Source organism: Brachypodium distachyon, chromosome 4 (genome assembly GCF_000005505.3).
Source record: "Brachypodium distachyon strain Bd21 chromosome 4, Brachypodium_distachyon_v3.0, whole genome shotgun sequence".
NCBI lineage: Eukaryota > Viridiplantae > Streptophyta > Magnoliopsida > Poales > Poaceae > Brachypodium > Brachypodium distachyon.
In genome coordinates, this window is record NC_016134.3 from 15,649,319 (window position 1) to 15,665,946 (window position 16,628).

A 16,628-nucleotide genomic window follows, 5' to 3' on the forward strand; every position below is an offset into this window, starting at 1 on the left:
CACAATAATCGATTATAGTAGTGTAAGCTAGCTATGTTATGCTGCCATCAACGTAACTTTAGGCAACTTTGAGAAAATACCGAGCCTGCCCTCGTTTCGTTTCGTAGATGGCAAATCGTACCAACTTTTACTCTCGAGTGCTCGCTCCGTTCATAAATACTTGTCGATGTTTCAGTGCAGAGTATTATTTTAGATCAAAAGGCTCCAATCATTATTCATCTCAGATAAATAAAACAATATTGAGTCTCTTTTGTAGTGCAGATAGGAAAAAGCCAAAAGGCATCTAAACCAAAAAATCACATCTACTAAAGTACATCCAAAATGTGCATAGAGCAACATCAGATGGATAACACGTCCAACACCACAGCACCATCGAAGTTCAGATCGACAAGTGGAAGCATCCTTGAGAGGATTTCACTCATTCGAAGCAGAGGCGTCCACCAGAGAGAAAGCCTGAAGTCGCCGGCAGGTACACGACGTAAGCATGGAGACGGCTTATTTCCTCCTCTTAGTCACAGGGGCAATCTTGGACTCTCCGTTTACTTGCCCTCCGGCTGCAGCAAAATAAGCTCCAATACTTGATGATTTGCATTTGTGCACGGCACCTTCCAGGACCGGAGGTGTCGAAGGAGCATTCGACATTTCCAGACCAAGAAACGGGACGAAAGAATTCCCAAATATAATAGTACATAGCAGAGCAGCAGTAATCACATTCACAACTTGTGCATTTGTTGCCCATTCCTATATAAGGGTGTCATACGTGTCCAGATGCAAACCTAAGTGTTAATCCACCAGTTAAAACCTGAATGAATTCCCATATTATTTTTTTGTTATGGTACACTGAAAGAATAAATGATATCTTTAAGAGGCTGTTTGGTACGGCTCCACTTCACAACTTCGACACTGAAGCAGTTGAAGTTGTCCCAAATTAAACACTCTAGACTTCATGTGTTAGTGATGTAATTAGCCCCTCACCGGCTCACGTGTCCTCCCTTTCTCGGCCCCAGTTGATATCTATGCATCCACCCGGGCGGCCTAATGGATCAGGCCGCGGAAGAAGCGAATATAGGGAGGTCCAATCCAACCGTGTCGTCGTACGTAGCGCTACCACAGCGCGCGCAGCAGTCCGAATCCAACGATACCCAGCGGTTCTCTCGATCGATCGCCCGCCTGTTGCCCATCTCAGCGGATCCGGCCGCCGGGATCGTGTCGCGTCTCCCCTTTGCGTGTCACCGAATCCCACGATATTCTCTCTCGAGCAGTAAAGTACTACGTACGTATGTCCGCAGTCATCAGTCATCTCATCCGTCGCCTCCCGGGCCAGGGAGGTTTTGCAGCCGTTTCTTTCCCGCGGTTCAGCCTAGCCAGTCCCGAGGGAAATCTCGGGCGTTGCTGACACGAACGCTCTGGGCTAGCTGATCCAAACACAAAAAGCATGCAGCACAGTGTGGTTGCTGTAGAGAGAGAGAGAGAGAGACAAAAAAGAAGAAGATGGCTACGCTTCATGCGTGAGACCCGGTCACACACACATGCACGCTTTGTTTTCCCGATGTGGTTCTCCGCGTCCATGACGTCGAGAAGAAGAACCTTTCTATCCAACACATGCATTAACCACTCCTGCCATATATGAGGCAGCTGCTTATTTTTGCTACCAGCTCTGCATGCACTCGGCGCGCGCACCGTTAGGTGAAACTTGCACGCAGAAAGACCACTGCTATTTCCGTGGCTGCCTTCAACGCCACGGAGTATGGAGGTTGCAAATCCATCACATGATTATGTGCCAGTTTCCTGCCTTTGGTCCGGCAGCGCTCTGCCAAGGAAGCTCCGTCCGTGCATGCCGCATCGCCACTGGATCTCCATTTTTGGTCTTTGCGGAAAGCGGCCTCAGGCTCAGCATCGTGACTTGTGAGGGGTTTTGGAGTGGGAAACGAGTGAAAGCCAGGTCCATTCGGGGATGCTTGGCCGATCGAGGAGCGGCGCCTTGCAGATTGGGCTTGCTCGATTAATGCCACCACACAACATGCAGCGCTCTTTCGATGTTTCACTGAGAAACAGAGGAATAGAAGTAGAAACAAAGAAAAAACTCTTTGGTTCAAAACTGTTCGTCCGTTTGATTAAAAAAAGAGAGAGTATTTTTTTTGTCTGTCAATTAGCAGTGAGATTTACAAATAGTCAATGAACTCGAAATCGTATATGTTTAATCATTCAATTGGCCAAATTGGAGGTTTTTGGTCCCTCCCTCTCACTAATTCAAAAGGTTTTGACTGGTTTTGCTCCACGTGGCACATTTTTTCCGGACTTTCCGTGTCAGAGCGACATGATGAGTTGAGAGACCAAATGTATATGATATCGAGTTCACGGACCATTTCTATGAGGAACTTGACACCGTCGTGTCACCTGGCTTGAAAAAGTTTTGGAGAAAACCGCCACACGTGGAGTAGAAACCGTTCGAATCCGGAAGAAGGACCGAAAATATATGTTTTGGACAATTGAGGGACCAAATGTACAGAAGTTCTTTTAAAATAATACACCCAGTTTAAAAAAGTGCTTGCAACTACACTAGGGTAACTTGGACATCGTTTTAGAGTTCATATGCAGGGAAAATGACTGGGTAACTCTAACTTTATTACTAATTCAAAAGGTTTTGACAGGTTTTGCTCCATGTGGCATGTTATTTCTGGACTTTCCATGTCAGAGCGACACGATGAGTTGAGAGAACAAACGTATACAATATTGAGTTCACGGACCATTTCTAGGAGGAAACTTGACACCATCGTGTCACCGGCCTGAAAAAGTTTTGGATAAAACCGCCACACGTGGAGTAGAAACCGTTAGAATCCGGAAGAAGGACCGAAAATATCTGGCTTGGATAATTGAGGGACCAAATGTACAGAAGTTCTTTTAAAATAATACACCCAGTTTAAAAAAGTGATTGCAACTACACTAGGGTAACTTGGACATCGTTTTAGAGTTCATATGCAAGGAAAATGAGAGGATGATTTTTAGTGGTGTAGTAACATTCTAACTTTATTACTTTTGACAGCGTGGTTTGTATTTGACGTGCATTATGATTTTTGGTTTTTCTATTTCTTTGAATCAAACTCCCAAGTATAAGAAAATTATATGCTTTCGGTTCTATAGTTTGCAAATGTACCTGTCATTTAAGAAGCGGCACGGTCCGTATTATTTTGATCCATCCATTGCACATTTCATTCTCCGTCGACCATATCCCCTTAGTTCTCATGCTCCCTTTTCTTCATGACCATGTAAATCGACTCGATATGAAGTCTTTTTTGCCAGTGTGGTAGGGTTATGGGTTCAATATCTGAATTTTTCTTCACGATCATGACCATGTACATCAAAGTGTATTGACCTGCTCACATATGTTGTTTGCCGGTGTTGTAGGGTTGTGGGTTCAACAGCTGAATTTGTTTGGAGCCAGATTTTTTTTATGAAGGCTTCATCTTAGAAGTGTTGGGGCTCGATTTGCCATTGTAGAATGCTTGGATATTTGAGTGAAGGCTAATTTTTCGGGTTGGAATTAAGCTGGATTTGAGATGTTTGGAGCTTTGAATTTGGAAGATATTCGGTCGAAAATTCCGAAAACCTTGCCTCGTAATTAATCTGTGGGGGTGTCTATTTCTCAATCGACTTAAAAATAATTATTTTCTCATTCAACAATCCTAGCCATCTAATTAAATTTTTTTTCATTATTTATACTTATATGAATCTTGTACGAATCTCAGTGATTGGATCGGATGGTTGTTAACGTCGACTTAGAAATAGTTATGTATCAGTCGGCTTAGAAAAAGCAAAACCGTTAATCTTTTTCTTTCGTGCAGAACCGTGTGATCAACTGAGGATTGTTGTCTTCAGAACCAAACATCCAGCTAATCCTAACCATGTATGGAGTGGTAGGCTCCCACGCACCCCATGTGCTTCACGGGCACCGTTGTAAATCACTCAAGCCCCAATTGATTATGGAGCAATTTCATCAACATGTCATTAAGATAGGGGGTTTACGAATGCCACTTACGGTTATTTTACTAGGGCATGATCGCTTTGAATTGAAATCTCAACCCCCACGTTGCAAAAGAGGTCCACGTACCCTTCAAAACAAAGTAATCCCAACATTCATTCCGCCAATGCATTTTGCATGCTAGGCGCTAGCCACAGAATTCGTGGGCGAGAGATCAGTCCCCTGACTTAAAGTGAAGTCACTGACATGTGAAACCCGTTGCACCTGTCAGTCAGGAAAAATCAGGGGATACAAGTCCGAATTCGTGTGGGGCGTACCGGAGTAGCTGGAGCCATTGGGCCATTCAGCCCCATGGTGGGAGTGAGAAGAGAGCGAGTAATTAAGCGAGGATTAGCGGAGCACCGAACACCGCATTGTACAACATACGTCCACGGCCCACCGCCTGGCGTACGTAGCACCAGAAGCCGCATCGCTGGTGCTATAGGGGACCTCTCTACTCTATCTCTCCATATGTTCCTTATCCCTTTATCTGTCTTACGCACGCAGCGCATCATCTCACGCTGGCCCCGACGAGGCGCTGCACATGCCATCCATCCATCCATCCGGATGGACATGCTTCCGTGGCATGCGTCACCCCGGATCGTTGCCCAGATCGGCGCAGGTCAGGCTCGTCTGACCGACTTGACCGCCCCCCTCTAGCTTCTCCTTTTTCCGTTCGCGCTGGAAAGACTAGCTCAGCCTCAGCCCTGCGTGCGTGAATGCTTTTTACCTGGATTATTCTGCTTCTTCCTTCCGGTGATGGAATGCTTCCCGGTGGGCGTGAACGTGCGTGCGTGCATAGTACGTACTCCTGCATCTGCGTGCAAGTGGGATGGTTGGATCGATGGTTTGTTTTGGTATCGAGGGGAAAAGCGACGCGGTAGCAACACGCAAGGTGTAGAAAAGAGAAAAAAATTCGTGCTCGGATCTTTGGGCTCGGCGCACGTATCCAACACTGATAAACATGCTTAATTAGATTGCAAGAGTAGTGTGGTTTCGGGAGGAGCAGCTTCCTTATCGATAGTGATGTCTTCACTTTTCCGGGATGATGAGAGCATACACATACATGGAAATGGAGTATTGCTACTACTGTCGGTGTCATACTTTGACACACGGAGAAACATTTTGCGCCTTTTTTTGATCGATATGCACACAAGAAGAAACCGGGCCATTGCCCACACATACGCTGGATTTGATTCGCACCTCCGTGGATAACGGAGGCGCGGCAGGCCAGGCCAGGCAGCCACAAACAGCCAAGCACGCACGCAGCCCCCCTCTGCACGGCTGCACACCCCGCTGTAGTCTGTACACCTACACGCGGCCATGTCGGCCGCGCTCCCTTGCATCGCCCACCGGCAAGCCTGCCTGCGCGCCACCACGATTCCCTGCCCCTGCCCTGCTCCCAACTGTAAACGCGCTCGCTGCCTGCAGCAATGCACGCAGAGACGGACGACGGATGGGGCGCGAGGTTCCTTTGTTTTTTCACCTCTGCATGCAGAGGCAAACAAGGCTGGTAAAACCATGGGCCAATGGACGCGCCAGGGCGGTGTCTAGGCACGCAGCGCCCACATGCGCAGGCAGCGAGCGAGCGGGGCGTGGGGAAAATCGCCGGGGATAGATTTCGTGAGTTTCGTCCGCTTGCCGGTCAAACCTGACCCTGCGGACTGCAATGCGCGCGCCCGGGGTCGCGGGAAGCCCCCCAGTGCGCGCCCAGACCCAGAGCGAGCTCCTCCAGCTCGAATGCCGTGCCCGTGCAAGTGCAAGCGCTGCCTGGCCTGGCCTGGCCATCCTCCGAGTCTGGGGTTGGTTGGTTGGTCGTCGCGACCACATCCGAGGCATGTGCGCCACCGAGCGAGCATCGGCGGATACGAGTACAGTCGCTGTAGTGTACAAGGACTATACATTCACAGATACGAGTACGACGCATTGACGCCGCTAGTCCTATACAGTAAGTACTATACGTTGACAGATACGGCACTCACGACTCTGACCGCAGCTAGATATACCAACAAGAGAGAAGTTGTTCAAGCAGCGGAACGCAGAGGGGTATTATACGTCGTCGGCCGGCCGGCACGCTTAGTGATAGAGCTGTGCATCCATCAATTATAAGGCTAGCGCGGTTGTAAAGCGGGGCGAGCTCCCCTGACATGCACCTTTAGTAAACGTGCAGGCAGGCCGAGGCAAAGCCAGCCAGCCAAAAAAAAATCACAAATCCATGACATCTCGAGCCCACCTGACACTGCTAGTGTTGGCTTGGTTATCCAAATCCCGCTGGCCGGAAGTTCCGGCCCTACTTCCGGCCATTCCGGACGCTGGAACTTCCGGCCGAAACTCCAGTTGCTTTCTGTTACTTTTTAGAAAATTGCGGAATTTGCTACGGAACTTCCGGATATTCAAGAATATGTGAAAATTTCTGCCTCCAACCGGAACTTCCGATGTGACCGTTACGGATCTGACATGTCCTAATGCTCCTGCTATGTATACCCCTTGTAAGCCGCCGTTTTGGGACGAGTTGAGTTCGTGAAATTTCTCTAGCGTTGTAAACACTCTCATATAGTGAAGTTTCGCTGGCTGGCGCCCGTGGTTTTTCCCTCTCGTTGTTTGAGAGGGTTTTCCACGTTAAATCCGTGTGTCCTTGTGCTGTGATTTCTTCTTCGTTCTTCGTTCTTACTTGCCACGTTCATAACAAGTGGTATCAGAGCCCCAAGTTCCGCCTAGGGTTTGCGACATGTCTACCTTGAAGTTCGATCTGCCGCAGCTGGACTACACCACACGATTCTCGTTGTGGCAAGTGAAGATGCAGGCGATTCTCGCCCAAACTTCAGATCTGGATGGAGCGCTTGATTCCTTAGGCAAGAACGATGAAAAGGAGTGGACTGCTGAAGAGAAACGCAAAGATCGTAAGGCTTTGTCATTGATTCATCTATCCAATAATATTTTTCAGGAAGTGTTGGAGGAGAAATCAGCAGCAGCCTTGTGGCTGAACTGGAATCGATCTGCACGTCTAAAGATCTAACCAGTAAGATGCATGTAAAGATGAAGTTGTTCACCCATAAGCTGCAAGAAGGTGGATCGGTAATATCTCATATAACTGTTTAGCCATCTTTACTCTTATGCTCATTGCCTAGTTTTAATATAAATTTTCGGGATTCAATTCTTTATAGCCATGACTTTCTAACCCTTAATGAGGTTTTAGAAACACTTAGACAGAAAGAAAAGATGAAGTCTATGGTGCAGACCGATGGGTCGTCGTCAAAGGCAGAAGCTTTGCAGGTTCGTGGCAGGACCGAGTAAAGGAACAATAACTATGGCAACCGAGATAAAAGCCGGGACGGAAAAGCTCGTTCAAAGTCTTGAGGAAAAGATAAGTTCTGCAGGTATTGTAACAAAAATAATCATGTCATTGAAAATTGTTATAAACTGTAGAACAACGAGAAAAGGAACAGTACCTACAAACCGAAAGATAAGTCCGATGGTACTGATAAGGCCGCTTTTGTTTCCAATGACAGCTCTGAGGGTGAATGCCTCGCTGTTCTTGCTGCTTATATTTCCCGTGATGATGAGTGGATTCCTGATACAGCATGTTCCTTTCATATTTGTTGTAACAAGAATTGGTTCAGTTCTTATGAGTCTATGCAAACTGGAGATTTTGTGCGTGTGGGCAATGACAATCCCTGTCATATTGTTGGCGTTGGGTCCGTTCAGATCAAGACCCATGATGGCATGACACACACGTTGAAAGAGGTGAAACACATACCAAGTATGACAAGAAATTTGATCTCACTTAGTACCATGGACTGTGACGGGTACAAGTACGCCGGTGGGCGTAGACTTCTGAAGGTATCTAGAGATTCTCTCATTCACATGATAGGTGATATGAATTCTGCCAAATTATATGTTCTTAGACGTAGCACTTTGCCTGGTTTGCTGCTGCCGTTACACCTAATGATTCTGATGATTGTGCAGAAACGAATCTATGGCATATGCGTCTTGAGCATATGAGTGAACATGGGATGGCCGAGTTGGTCAAGAGAGAGCTCATCGATGGCTGCAACTTGAGTAAGCTTGAGTTTTGTGAGCACTGCGTTTATGGTAAGCACAAAAAGGTTAAGTTCATTTCTTCCGTTCATACCACCAAAGGCATATTAGATTATGTGCGTGCTGATGTTTGGGGACCCTCCCGTAAGACTTGTATTGGTGGTGCTAATTACATTCTTACCATTATTGATGATTACTCAAAAAAAGTTTGGCCTTATTTTCTGAAACATAAATCTGATGTTTTTGGTGCATTCAAGAAGTGGAAAACTATGGTAGAAAAGCAAATTGAAAGGAAGATGAAAATTTTGCGTACTGATAATGGCGGTGTATTTATTTCTGATGAGTTTGAGGAGTTTTGCAGCAATGATGGTGTGGTTAGGCACTACACGGTTGCCCGTACTTCATAGCAAAATGGCGTGGCTGAACGCATGAATAGAACCATCATCTCGAGGCCCGTTGCATGCTGTCCAATGCAGGTTTGGGCAGGCGTTTTTGGGCTGAGGCAGCTTCCATCGCATGCTACCTCATAAACATGTCACCTTCTATTCCACTTGACAAGAAAACTTCCATTGAGGTATGATCTGGTAAACCTGCTGATTATTCACAGTTGAGAGTTTTTGGTTGCACCGCTTATGCTCACGTTGATAATGGAAAGCTAGAACTTAGAGCTGTTAAGTGTATATTTTTTTGCTATGGTTCTGGAGTGAAAGCTTTCAGGTTGTGGAATCGTGAAACTAAACAGATTTTGCTGAGCAACAATGTTGTTTTTAATGAAAAAGCTATGTATCATGATACTTTGTCCACTAATGCCTCTCACATTGAAGAGGAGAGACTTAAAGTGCAGGTGGAGCACGTTGATGAAATTGTTGACAACGATAATGCTCAGGTTGATCATGGTAATGATGATGGAAACAATGATGATATTGTTTCACCATCACTACCTGTTTTGCAGCAACCCACACGGTCTATTGCAGCTGACCGTCAAAAGAGGAATAAAGGTCCTCGCCCACGTTTAATTGAAGAGTGTGATTTTGTTTATTATGCTTTGAGTTGTGCAGAATAGGTGGAGCATGATAATGAACCAGACACATATAATGAAGTAGTTGTTTCTGGCGACCGTGTGAAGTGGTTGTCTGCAATGCAAGAGGAGATGCAACCTCTTGAGAAGAATGGCACATGGGATGTTGTGCCCTTGCCTAAACAAAAGAAGGCCGTTCGCTGCAAATGAATTTTCAAGAGAAAAAAGGGTTTATCTCCTAATAAGCCTATGAGGTTTAAGGCAATGTTAGTGGCAAAACGTTTCGATCAAATACCAGGTATTGATTATAATGATGTGTTCTCTACAGTTGTAAGCATAGTTACATTCGTACTTTCTTTGGTATTGTTGTTATGCATTATCTTGAGCTTGAGCAGTTAGATGTGAAGACTGCATTTTTGCTTGGAGAGCTTGAAGAGGAAATATACATGGACCAACCAGAAGGGTGCATAGTTCCTAGTAAAGAAAAGTTTGTGTGTAAGTTGAAGAAGTCCCTTTATGGTTTGAAGCAATCTCCTAAACAGTGGTATAAAAGGTTTGATTCATTTATGATCTCACGTGGCTTTAGTATATCACAGTATGATAGTTGTGTCTACATTAAATTTGTTGATGAATCACATATATACTTGCTGTTATATGTTGATGATATATTAATTGCTGCCAAGAGCATGAAAGTAATCACTACTTTGAAGGCACAACTAAGTAGTGAATTTGAGATGAAGGATCTTGGTGCTGCTAAGAAAATCCTAGGTATGGAAATTAAAAGGACAGAAAATCTAGGTTGCTATTTCTTAGTCAGCAAAGTTACATTGAGAAAGTACTTCATCGCTTTAATATGCATGATGCAAAGTGTGTTAGTACTCCTATTGCTTCTAATTTCAAGTTGTCAACATTGCATGTCCTACTTCTGATGAAAATATTGAGTATATGTCACGAGTTCCCTATTCTAGTGCTATTGGTTCCTTGATGTATGACATGGTTTGTTCACGTTCTGATTTATCATATGCTATGAGTTTGATCAGTCGTTACATGGCTAATTCCGGTAAAGAAAATTGGAAAGTTGTTCAGTGGATTTTTAGTTACCTCCGTGACATATCCAATGCTTGCTTGAAGTTTGGCAAGACTGATGAGATACTCGCTGGCTTTGTTGATTCAGATTTTACTGCCGACTTGGATAAGAGGAGATCCCTCACAGGTTATGTGTTCACGGTAGGTGGATGTGCTGTGAGTTGGAAGGCAACACTGCAACCAGTTGTTGCTCAATCTACGACTGAAGCAGAATATATGGCTACTGCTGAAGCTTGCAAATAGTCTGTGTGGTTGAAGAGTTTATATGCTGAGCTTTGTCAAAATGTTTCTTGCATTAACCTATTTTGTGACACTCAAAGTGCTATTTACCTTGCTAAGGATCAGATGCTTCATGAGAGAACCAAGCACATTGATGTCAAATACCATTTTGTTCGCGACGTTGTTGCACAAGGTAAATTGAAAGTATACAAGATCAGCACTCATGATAATCCTGCTGATATGATGACAAAGTCTGTTCCTATTGCTAAGGTTGAGCTATGCTCAAGCTTAGTTGGTATAACTGTTTAGCCCTAGTGGCTGTTGGCGTTGAAAGTGTTTTCTTTGTTGATTCAGAAGTTGTTGCTGTTAATGCTACAAGGAGAAATTTGCTATAAGAAGAAATTGTTTCAAGGTGGGGTTTGTGGGCTTGCGATCCAAATCCCAGTGGCCGGAAGTTCCGGCCCAACTTCCGGCCATTCCAAGCGTCGAAAATTCCGGCCAAACTTCCGGCCGAACCTACGGTTGATCTTTTTTACTTTTCGAAAAATTGCGAAACTTGCTACGGAACTTCCGGATATTCAAGAATATGCGGAACTTCCGGCCTGTGTGATCGTTACGGATCTGACATGCCCTAATGCTGCTGCTATATATATATATATATATATATATATATATATATATATATATATATATATATATATATATTAAGCCGCCGTTTTGGGATGAGTTGAGTTCGTGAAATCTCCCTAACGTTCTAAACACTCACATATAGTGCAGTTTTGCTGGCTGACGTCCGTTGTTTTTCCTCTTGTTGTTTGAGAGGGTTTTGCACCTTAAGTCATTGTGTACTTTTTGGTTGTTCGTTTTTTCTTCGTCGCGTTCATAACAGCTAGTGGACCGGACGCCTTCTCCGAGGCGCCAACGTCTCGCCTCCCGTCCCGACGCACCGGCTGGAAACGATGGCAGGCTGCCGTGATTACCGCCAGAGCCCGAGGGTTACGGAGGTCATTTCGTCGTGTCCCCCGCCACCGCTTTAAAACGCTCCCAAAAGCGGGAGCCGAGCGAGGCACCCAGAGCGCCGCAGTTCCACCATCCACCCACACCTCGGACTCAGAGAAACAGAGGAGGAGACCAAGAGAAAGTGAAGGAAGGGGCGAGCAACAGAGGAAGATCATGGTGGCGATGGGCGCGGAGGAGGACGAGCGGCCCGTGCACCAGGGCTGCATGGCCGGCTTCCTCCACCTCTTCGACCGCCCCCAGATCCTCTCCGGCAAGCGCCTCTACCACCAGCCCCGCCGCCTCCTCTCCTCCTCCAGCGTACGCTTTGCTTCCCCACCGTCCGCCATGGAGTTTGCCTTTCCTTCTTGCCGTTCCTGTCGGGTTTCTGATGAGGCCTGCTATGTGTTTGTTTGTTTGCAGGGGTCGGCGACGCCGTCGGAGATGTCGATGCCGCTGGAGCGGGGCTCGGAGCGGGCGACGCCGCTGCCGTCGTCCCCAGACATGACGCCCCCTGCGGCGCCGAGGCCTTCGCTGCAGCTGCCGCCGCTGGACCTCAAGGACAGGGGCGGAGGCGGAGGCCCGGCCGCCGCGTCGTGGAGGCTGCCGCGGCTGTCGCTGGACAGCCGCGCCGTGGTGGATGCCAGGGGGAAGCTACGCCCGCGGGACATCAGGACTTCTTCTCCTGCCGGTGCGGCCCCGCCTTCCCCAGGGATTGGCGGCGACGAGCGCCGGTCGCCTAGCGTCGTCGCCCGGCTCATGGGGCTCGACGCGCTGCCGCACGGCGCCGGGGACGAAGAAGATGACGGAGCGTCCCAGAACGAGCACGTGCCCCCCAGCGGCGGTGGTCTCAGGCGGTCGGCGTCCGAGCGCGTGAGCTCGGGCACTCGCGACCCGGCCCGCTTCAGGTTCGTCGACCCCAGCTTCTTCGAGAAGCCCGCGTTGCCGCCGGTGCATCTGCCGCAGCCGGCGCAGTCGCAGAGGCCGACAACGGCGGAGGCGGCGGCGCTGCAGAGGCGGTCGTCGCAGGATATGCCGGTAGCCCACCACCGGGCGGCGGCGCTGCAGAGGCGCAGCAGCCACTTCGACGCGCGCGAGGTGTTCCCGGAGCCGGCGAAGGCAGCCGCGAGCGGCGGCGCCGGGCAGGGCGAGATCGCGCTCTACGGCGAGATCGAGCGGCGCCTGCGCAAGCGCGGCATCGCCGAACCGGCCAGAGATCTTGAGACGCTGAAGCAGATCCTCGAAGCCCTGCAGCTCAAAGGCCTCCTACATCACCACGCTACTACTAATCCTCCGCCGTCGATCTCGGCGCGCAGCCATCTGCCGCCCCCAATCGTAGTCATGCGCCCGTCCTCGCGCCCGCCTCAGCCGCCATTGGCGCGCACCTCGTCTCCCACCCGGCGGTTGCGCGTCGACGTTGACAACGCCCGCCGCCCTCGTTCGCCGGACCGAGCCGCGTCCCCCGCCCGGAGCCCGGCGTCTCCGGCGAGGCGCGGCCCGCAGTCCCCCCAGCGGCGCATCTCTCCGGCGCAATCGCCTAAGCAGCAGCAGCTCCTCAAGAAGCCGAGCAACGCTGAGCTCCACGGCGTCCGTTCCCGCATTGCCCGCCGCGCCGCTCACAATGCGGCCACGCTATCTCCTCCCGAAGACGACGGCTCCACCACGTTCTCCGACGGCGGCAGCAGCAGCTCCCTCAGCGCCAGCGCCTCCTCCCGCTGGGACTTCGAGGTAATTAAACATCAATCAATTCCAAAATTGCTACTGTACTCAAATGAGTAAATCTCTGCGCAAGGACTTAACACATCTGTGTCCCATGTTTTTCGCAATGCAGCAGCGGGCGCGTCTCGATGTCGACCCCAGCGCGGACCGCGGCCTGCTGGAGCGGTGCGGGAAGCTCCTTAGCAGCATCCAGGCGTTCACCAGCGCCGGCGACGCGGCCGCCGACCAGCAACCGAGCCCGGTGTCCGTGCTCGACGCGGCGGCCTTCCTCGCCGACGAGGACTCGCCGTCGTCGTCCGGGTCGAAGCGTGGGATTCACTTCAGAGCCGCCCCGAGACCACGGCCTGTCGCGGCGTGCGAACCGGAGGAAGAAGACGAAGAGTGGGTCCCGGAGGCCGCGTGGCTCTCGGGACCGGAGGGCTCTGCCAGCGACGACCCGGACTACGCGTACGTGGCACAAGTCGTCCGGCTGCTGCTGTCGAGCCACTCCAAAGGCCAGGACGACGTGTACGCCATGGTGGAGAAACGCTGCCAGCGTGGCGGCGACACGTGGCAGCACCGGAGGCTCCTCTGCGGCGCGGCGGCGGAGGCGCTCGACCGGTGGCGCGCCGCACACCCGTCGGACCCCGTCGCCTGGCTCCGCGGCGCCGAGCTGGTGAAGCACGTCTGGGCCGAGGTCCAGCGGGCCATGGAGCCGCCGGCGCCGGCCGAGGACCTGAACGACCTCACCCGCGGCGCCATCCTGCGCGACTTGGCTGCGCCGGACCGCCGGTGGACGCCCGCCGCCGAGGCTGCCGATGCAGTGCTGCAGATCGAGCGGCTGCTGTTCAAGGACCTCGTCGCCGACACCATCCGCGAGCTCGCTGACGTCGACCGCCTCCGCCTCCCACGCCGGAAGCTGGTCTTCTGAATTCTCATCGGTCACCGCCGCTCCCAGAATGTGGTAGGAAAAGCTTAGAGAGTACGATCATTAACAGAAAATAATGGAGCTTTTACTCTTGGTACTGCTTCTTCCTCCACCGAGTGCTCTGTAAACTTATTACCGTTACTGTTCTTAGGTGTGTAGTGGACGTTAATTACGACGATGAGACGGTGCGTTTTTAAGCCCCTCCCAATGAAATGAATGAATGGAAATTTGAGTGCATTTGCAGCTTCGCATTATTGCTAGATCTTCCTTTCGCAAAGAAAAAACAGATGGTCATCTCATCTTCTTTACCCATGTGGGGATGCTCTGGACTGCATGTGGTGTACCAACGGGGGGAGCCTTTAAAGGGAACCCCGGTTTCATTTTCTCTCGCTTTGACTCTGCTGTCCTCGTCTCGCTTCGCATCGCACTCGCACATGTCCGCTTCAATTTGGCCACTGTTTGCAAGCTGGAGCTAGCTACTAGTAGCTGCCGGCGCTAGTAGTTATTAAAGCGCGGAAAGGGATGTCTCAGCCGGCGATGGCGGCGCCGTCGTAGTGTTCTCCGGCGGGACATCGCCTGTGCCCTGACGGCGTTGGGGGGAAAAACAGGATTGCTTGTTCTGACGGAGGAGTCTCTTCATGCGAGTTTTTGGGATTTGTGGTCGTCCTCGATTTGCTATGGGTTAAACTGGAAGCCTGGAGAAAGGCCCAACCATCTGTGGGTCAGAATTCAGGATGGGCAGTGGTGAGTCGGTGGCCTTGGAAACAAGGCCCAACTTTCTATCCACTGAGACTGGGTCGTCAACCTCGGAAATTACTGTTGGCTGCCGGTCGAATGATTTCTTTCTCCGCTCTGTCAGAATCTAAGACCGTCAGGGATAAATAAAACACATGAATATGATAGAGGGACATGTGTAAAATACACAAATCTTAATAAACATGATCTAATTAAGTCAAACAGATGCAAAAATAAAGTTCTAATGTTGCTAGTGATGAAACACTCTCGTCTTACTTCTCATGCAAAGGAATACAAAAAATGAGATCTAGGTGAGTTGCAAGAATTATGTGTTTTCCGATTTTTAAATATTAGAATATCACCACTTATCTTTTTTGATTGTTTTACTTTGCTCATTAATCCCGCTTTACATAAGTATTTTTTCTCAGTTATCATACTTTGACTACGGTTCAAGCTCCACGTAGCTAAGCACTTGCTAGAATTTTCTTTTGCAAAACAACAATATTTTAATTTACTTCTTTTGCAAAAAAGTCCTCTAAGTACATCTCCCTCCAAACCAAAAACTTAATTCAAAGCTTGTTGTCGTCGAGTGATGACACCGGAATGAGGAGGCATCAATTGACTATTTTGTAAATATCAATGAGGGTGTGTACGCCACCCTTATGAGCGAAAGTTAGTTCGGTTCTTTCATGTAACGCAACCTCTCCTATGTTAGAGCACAAAGCTCTTAGACTCTCGACTCCTCAAAACCCGGTTAGGTCTGCTTAGAGAATTCCTTCCCAAAGCCTGGCGTTTGTTTTAGGAAAGGGGCTCTTCATGAATGGTTTCAAAATTGTGATGAATGAGATACACATTCTGGAATGAGGGTTAATACTCTCTCCGATCCTTGAAAAAGGGCATATTAGTTTTCATTAAGACAAGGTTTTGACCACAAATTACTATGTTAAGATGTAATTTATGTGGCATGAAATTAGTATCATTAGATCCGTTATCAAAAGTATTTTATAATACTTGTGGTTTCATATCTTACAATCTAGATATTAATAGAGTACTCCCTCCGATCCTAAATTGTTGTCAAAATATTACATGTATCTAGACGCTTTTTAAGAATAGATACATTCATATTTGCGCAAATTTGAGTCAACAATTTATAGTCAGATGGAGTAATTCTTAGTCAAAACTTTGTCTTAATAAAAACTAATATGTCCTCTTTCAAGGAACGGAGGGAGTAACAAATGACCATGGATGCTCTTGTTGGCAAGGAGGATACAAGGGAAGATTCTCTAAATTACCAAGATCCTCTTATTCTTGCATTTGGAGTCATTTTCCTTAAGCTTGGTTTGTTTTACTTCATCCAGGTCTTCTTGACTTGTTAACTCGCATAGGTGGCTTCGCCAACTTTCGTCACTGCCTTGATCGGACAAGGACTTATAGTTGACTTGATCGATCATGGTGATGCAGGATTGGGGCCAGGTCCATGCAAGCAAATTGCATTTTCCAATATGTTTTTTTTAACACAACAATTGTTTTTCTTCGCCACGATGTGGAGGTCAAATCGCAGTAAAAATACATATTTTAGACAAGAGCGGCAAAAATGAACGGGTTAAAAAGAGATAAGTGTCTCAAAACTCAATCCACGACGATGCCGTATGTAGTGGTAATAGTACGCGCCCCGCTCCGAAACAAAGAAAAAGGTGCGTGCCGCACTCACGAGGGACTGCCAGTGAGATACTAGAGGAAGGTGGGGATGACGTCAAGTCCGCATGGCCCTTATGGGCTGGGCCACACACGTGCTACAATGACAATGACAATGACAATGGGAAGCAAGGCTGTAAGGCGGAGCGAATCCAGAAAGATTGCCTCAGTTCAGATTGTTCTCTGCAACTCGGGAA

At 48.5% G+C, this 16,628-nt stretch overlaps 1 protein-coding gene and 1 long non-coding RNA gene across 3 annotated transcripts; both read left to right on the forward strand.

Moving 5' to 3' along the window:
- The first annotated feature begins 2,026 nt into the window (after positions 1-2,026).
- LOC112272531 lies at positions 2,027-16,628 on the forward strand. The gene is made up of 3 exons (XR_002966522.1): positions 2,027-2,038; positions 6,107-6,108; positions 16,392-16,628. It is a non-coding gene; the product is annotated as an uncharacterized LOC112272531 (long non-coding RNA).
- LOC100824942 lies at positions 11,422-14,244 on the forward strand. 2 transcript variants are annotated; one of them, XM_010239286.3, is made up of 3 exons: positions 11,422-11,696; positions 11,799-13,103; positions 13,207-14,244. In XM_010239286.3, the coding sequence occupies exons 1-3, from the start codon at positions 11,553-11,555 to the stop codon at positions 14,002-14,004; spliced, it is 2,247 nt and encodes a 748-aa protein (XP_010237588.1). In that variant the 5' UTR covers positions 11,422-11,552; the 3' UTR covers positions 14,005-14,244. The 2 variants fall into 2 exon arrangements, with proteins under 2 accessions (XP_010237588.1, XP_010237589.1); XM_010239287.3 differs by having other exon boundaries at positions 13,210-14,244.

Excerpts from the sequence above, each read along its gene's own strand:
- LOC100824942 (XM_010239286.3), top strand. The coding sequence starts at position 11,553 with ATGGTGGCGATGGGCGCGGAGGAGGACGAGCGGCCCGTGCACCAGGGC. Across the intron at positions 11,697-11,798 it reads GCCTCCTCTCCTCCTCCAGC|GGGTCGGCGACGCCGTCGGA; the intron begins GTACGCTTTGCT and ends GTTTGTTTGCAG. Across the intron at positions 13,104-13,206 it reads CCTCCCGCTGGGACTTCGAG|CAGCGGGCGCGTCTCGATGT; the intron begins GTAATTAAACAT and ends TTCGCAATGCAG.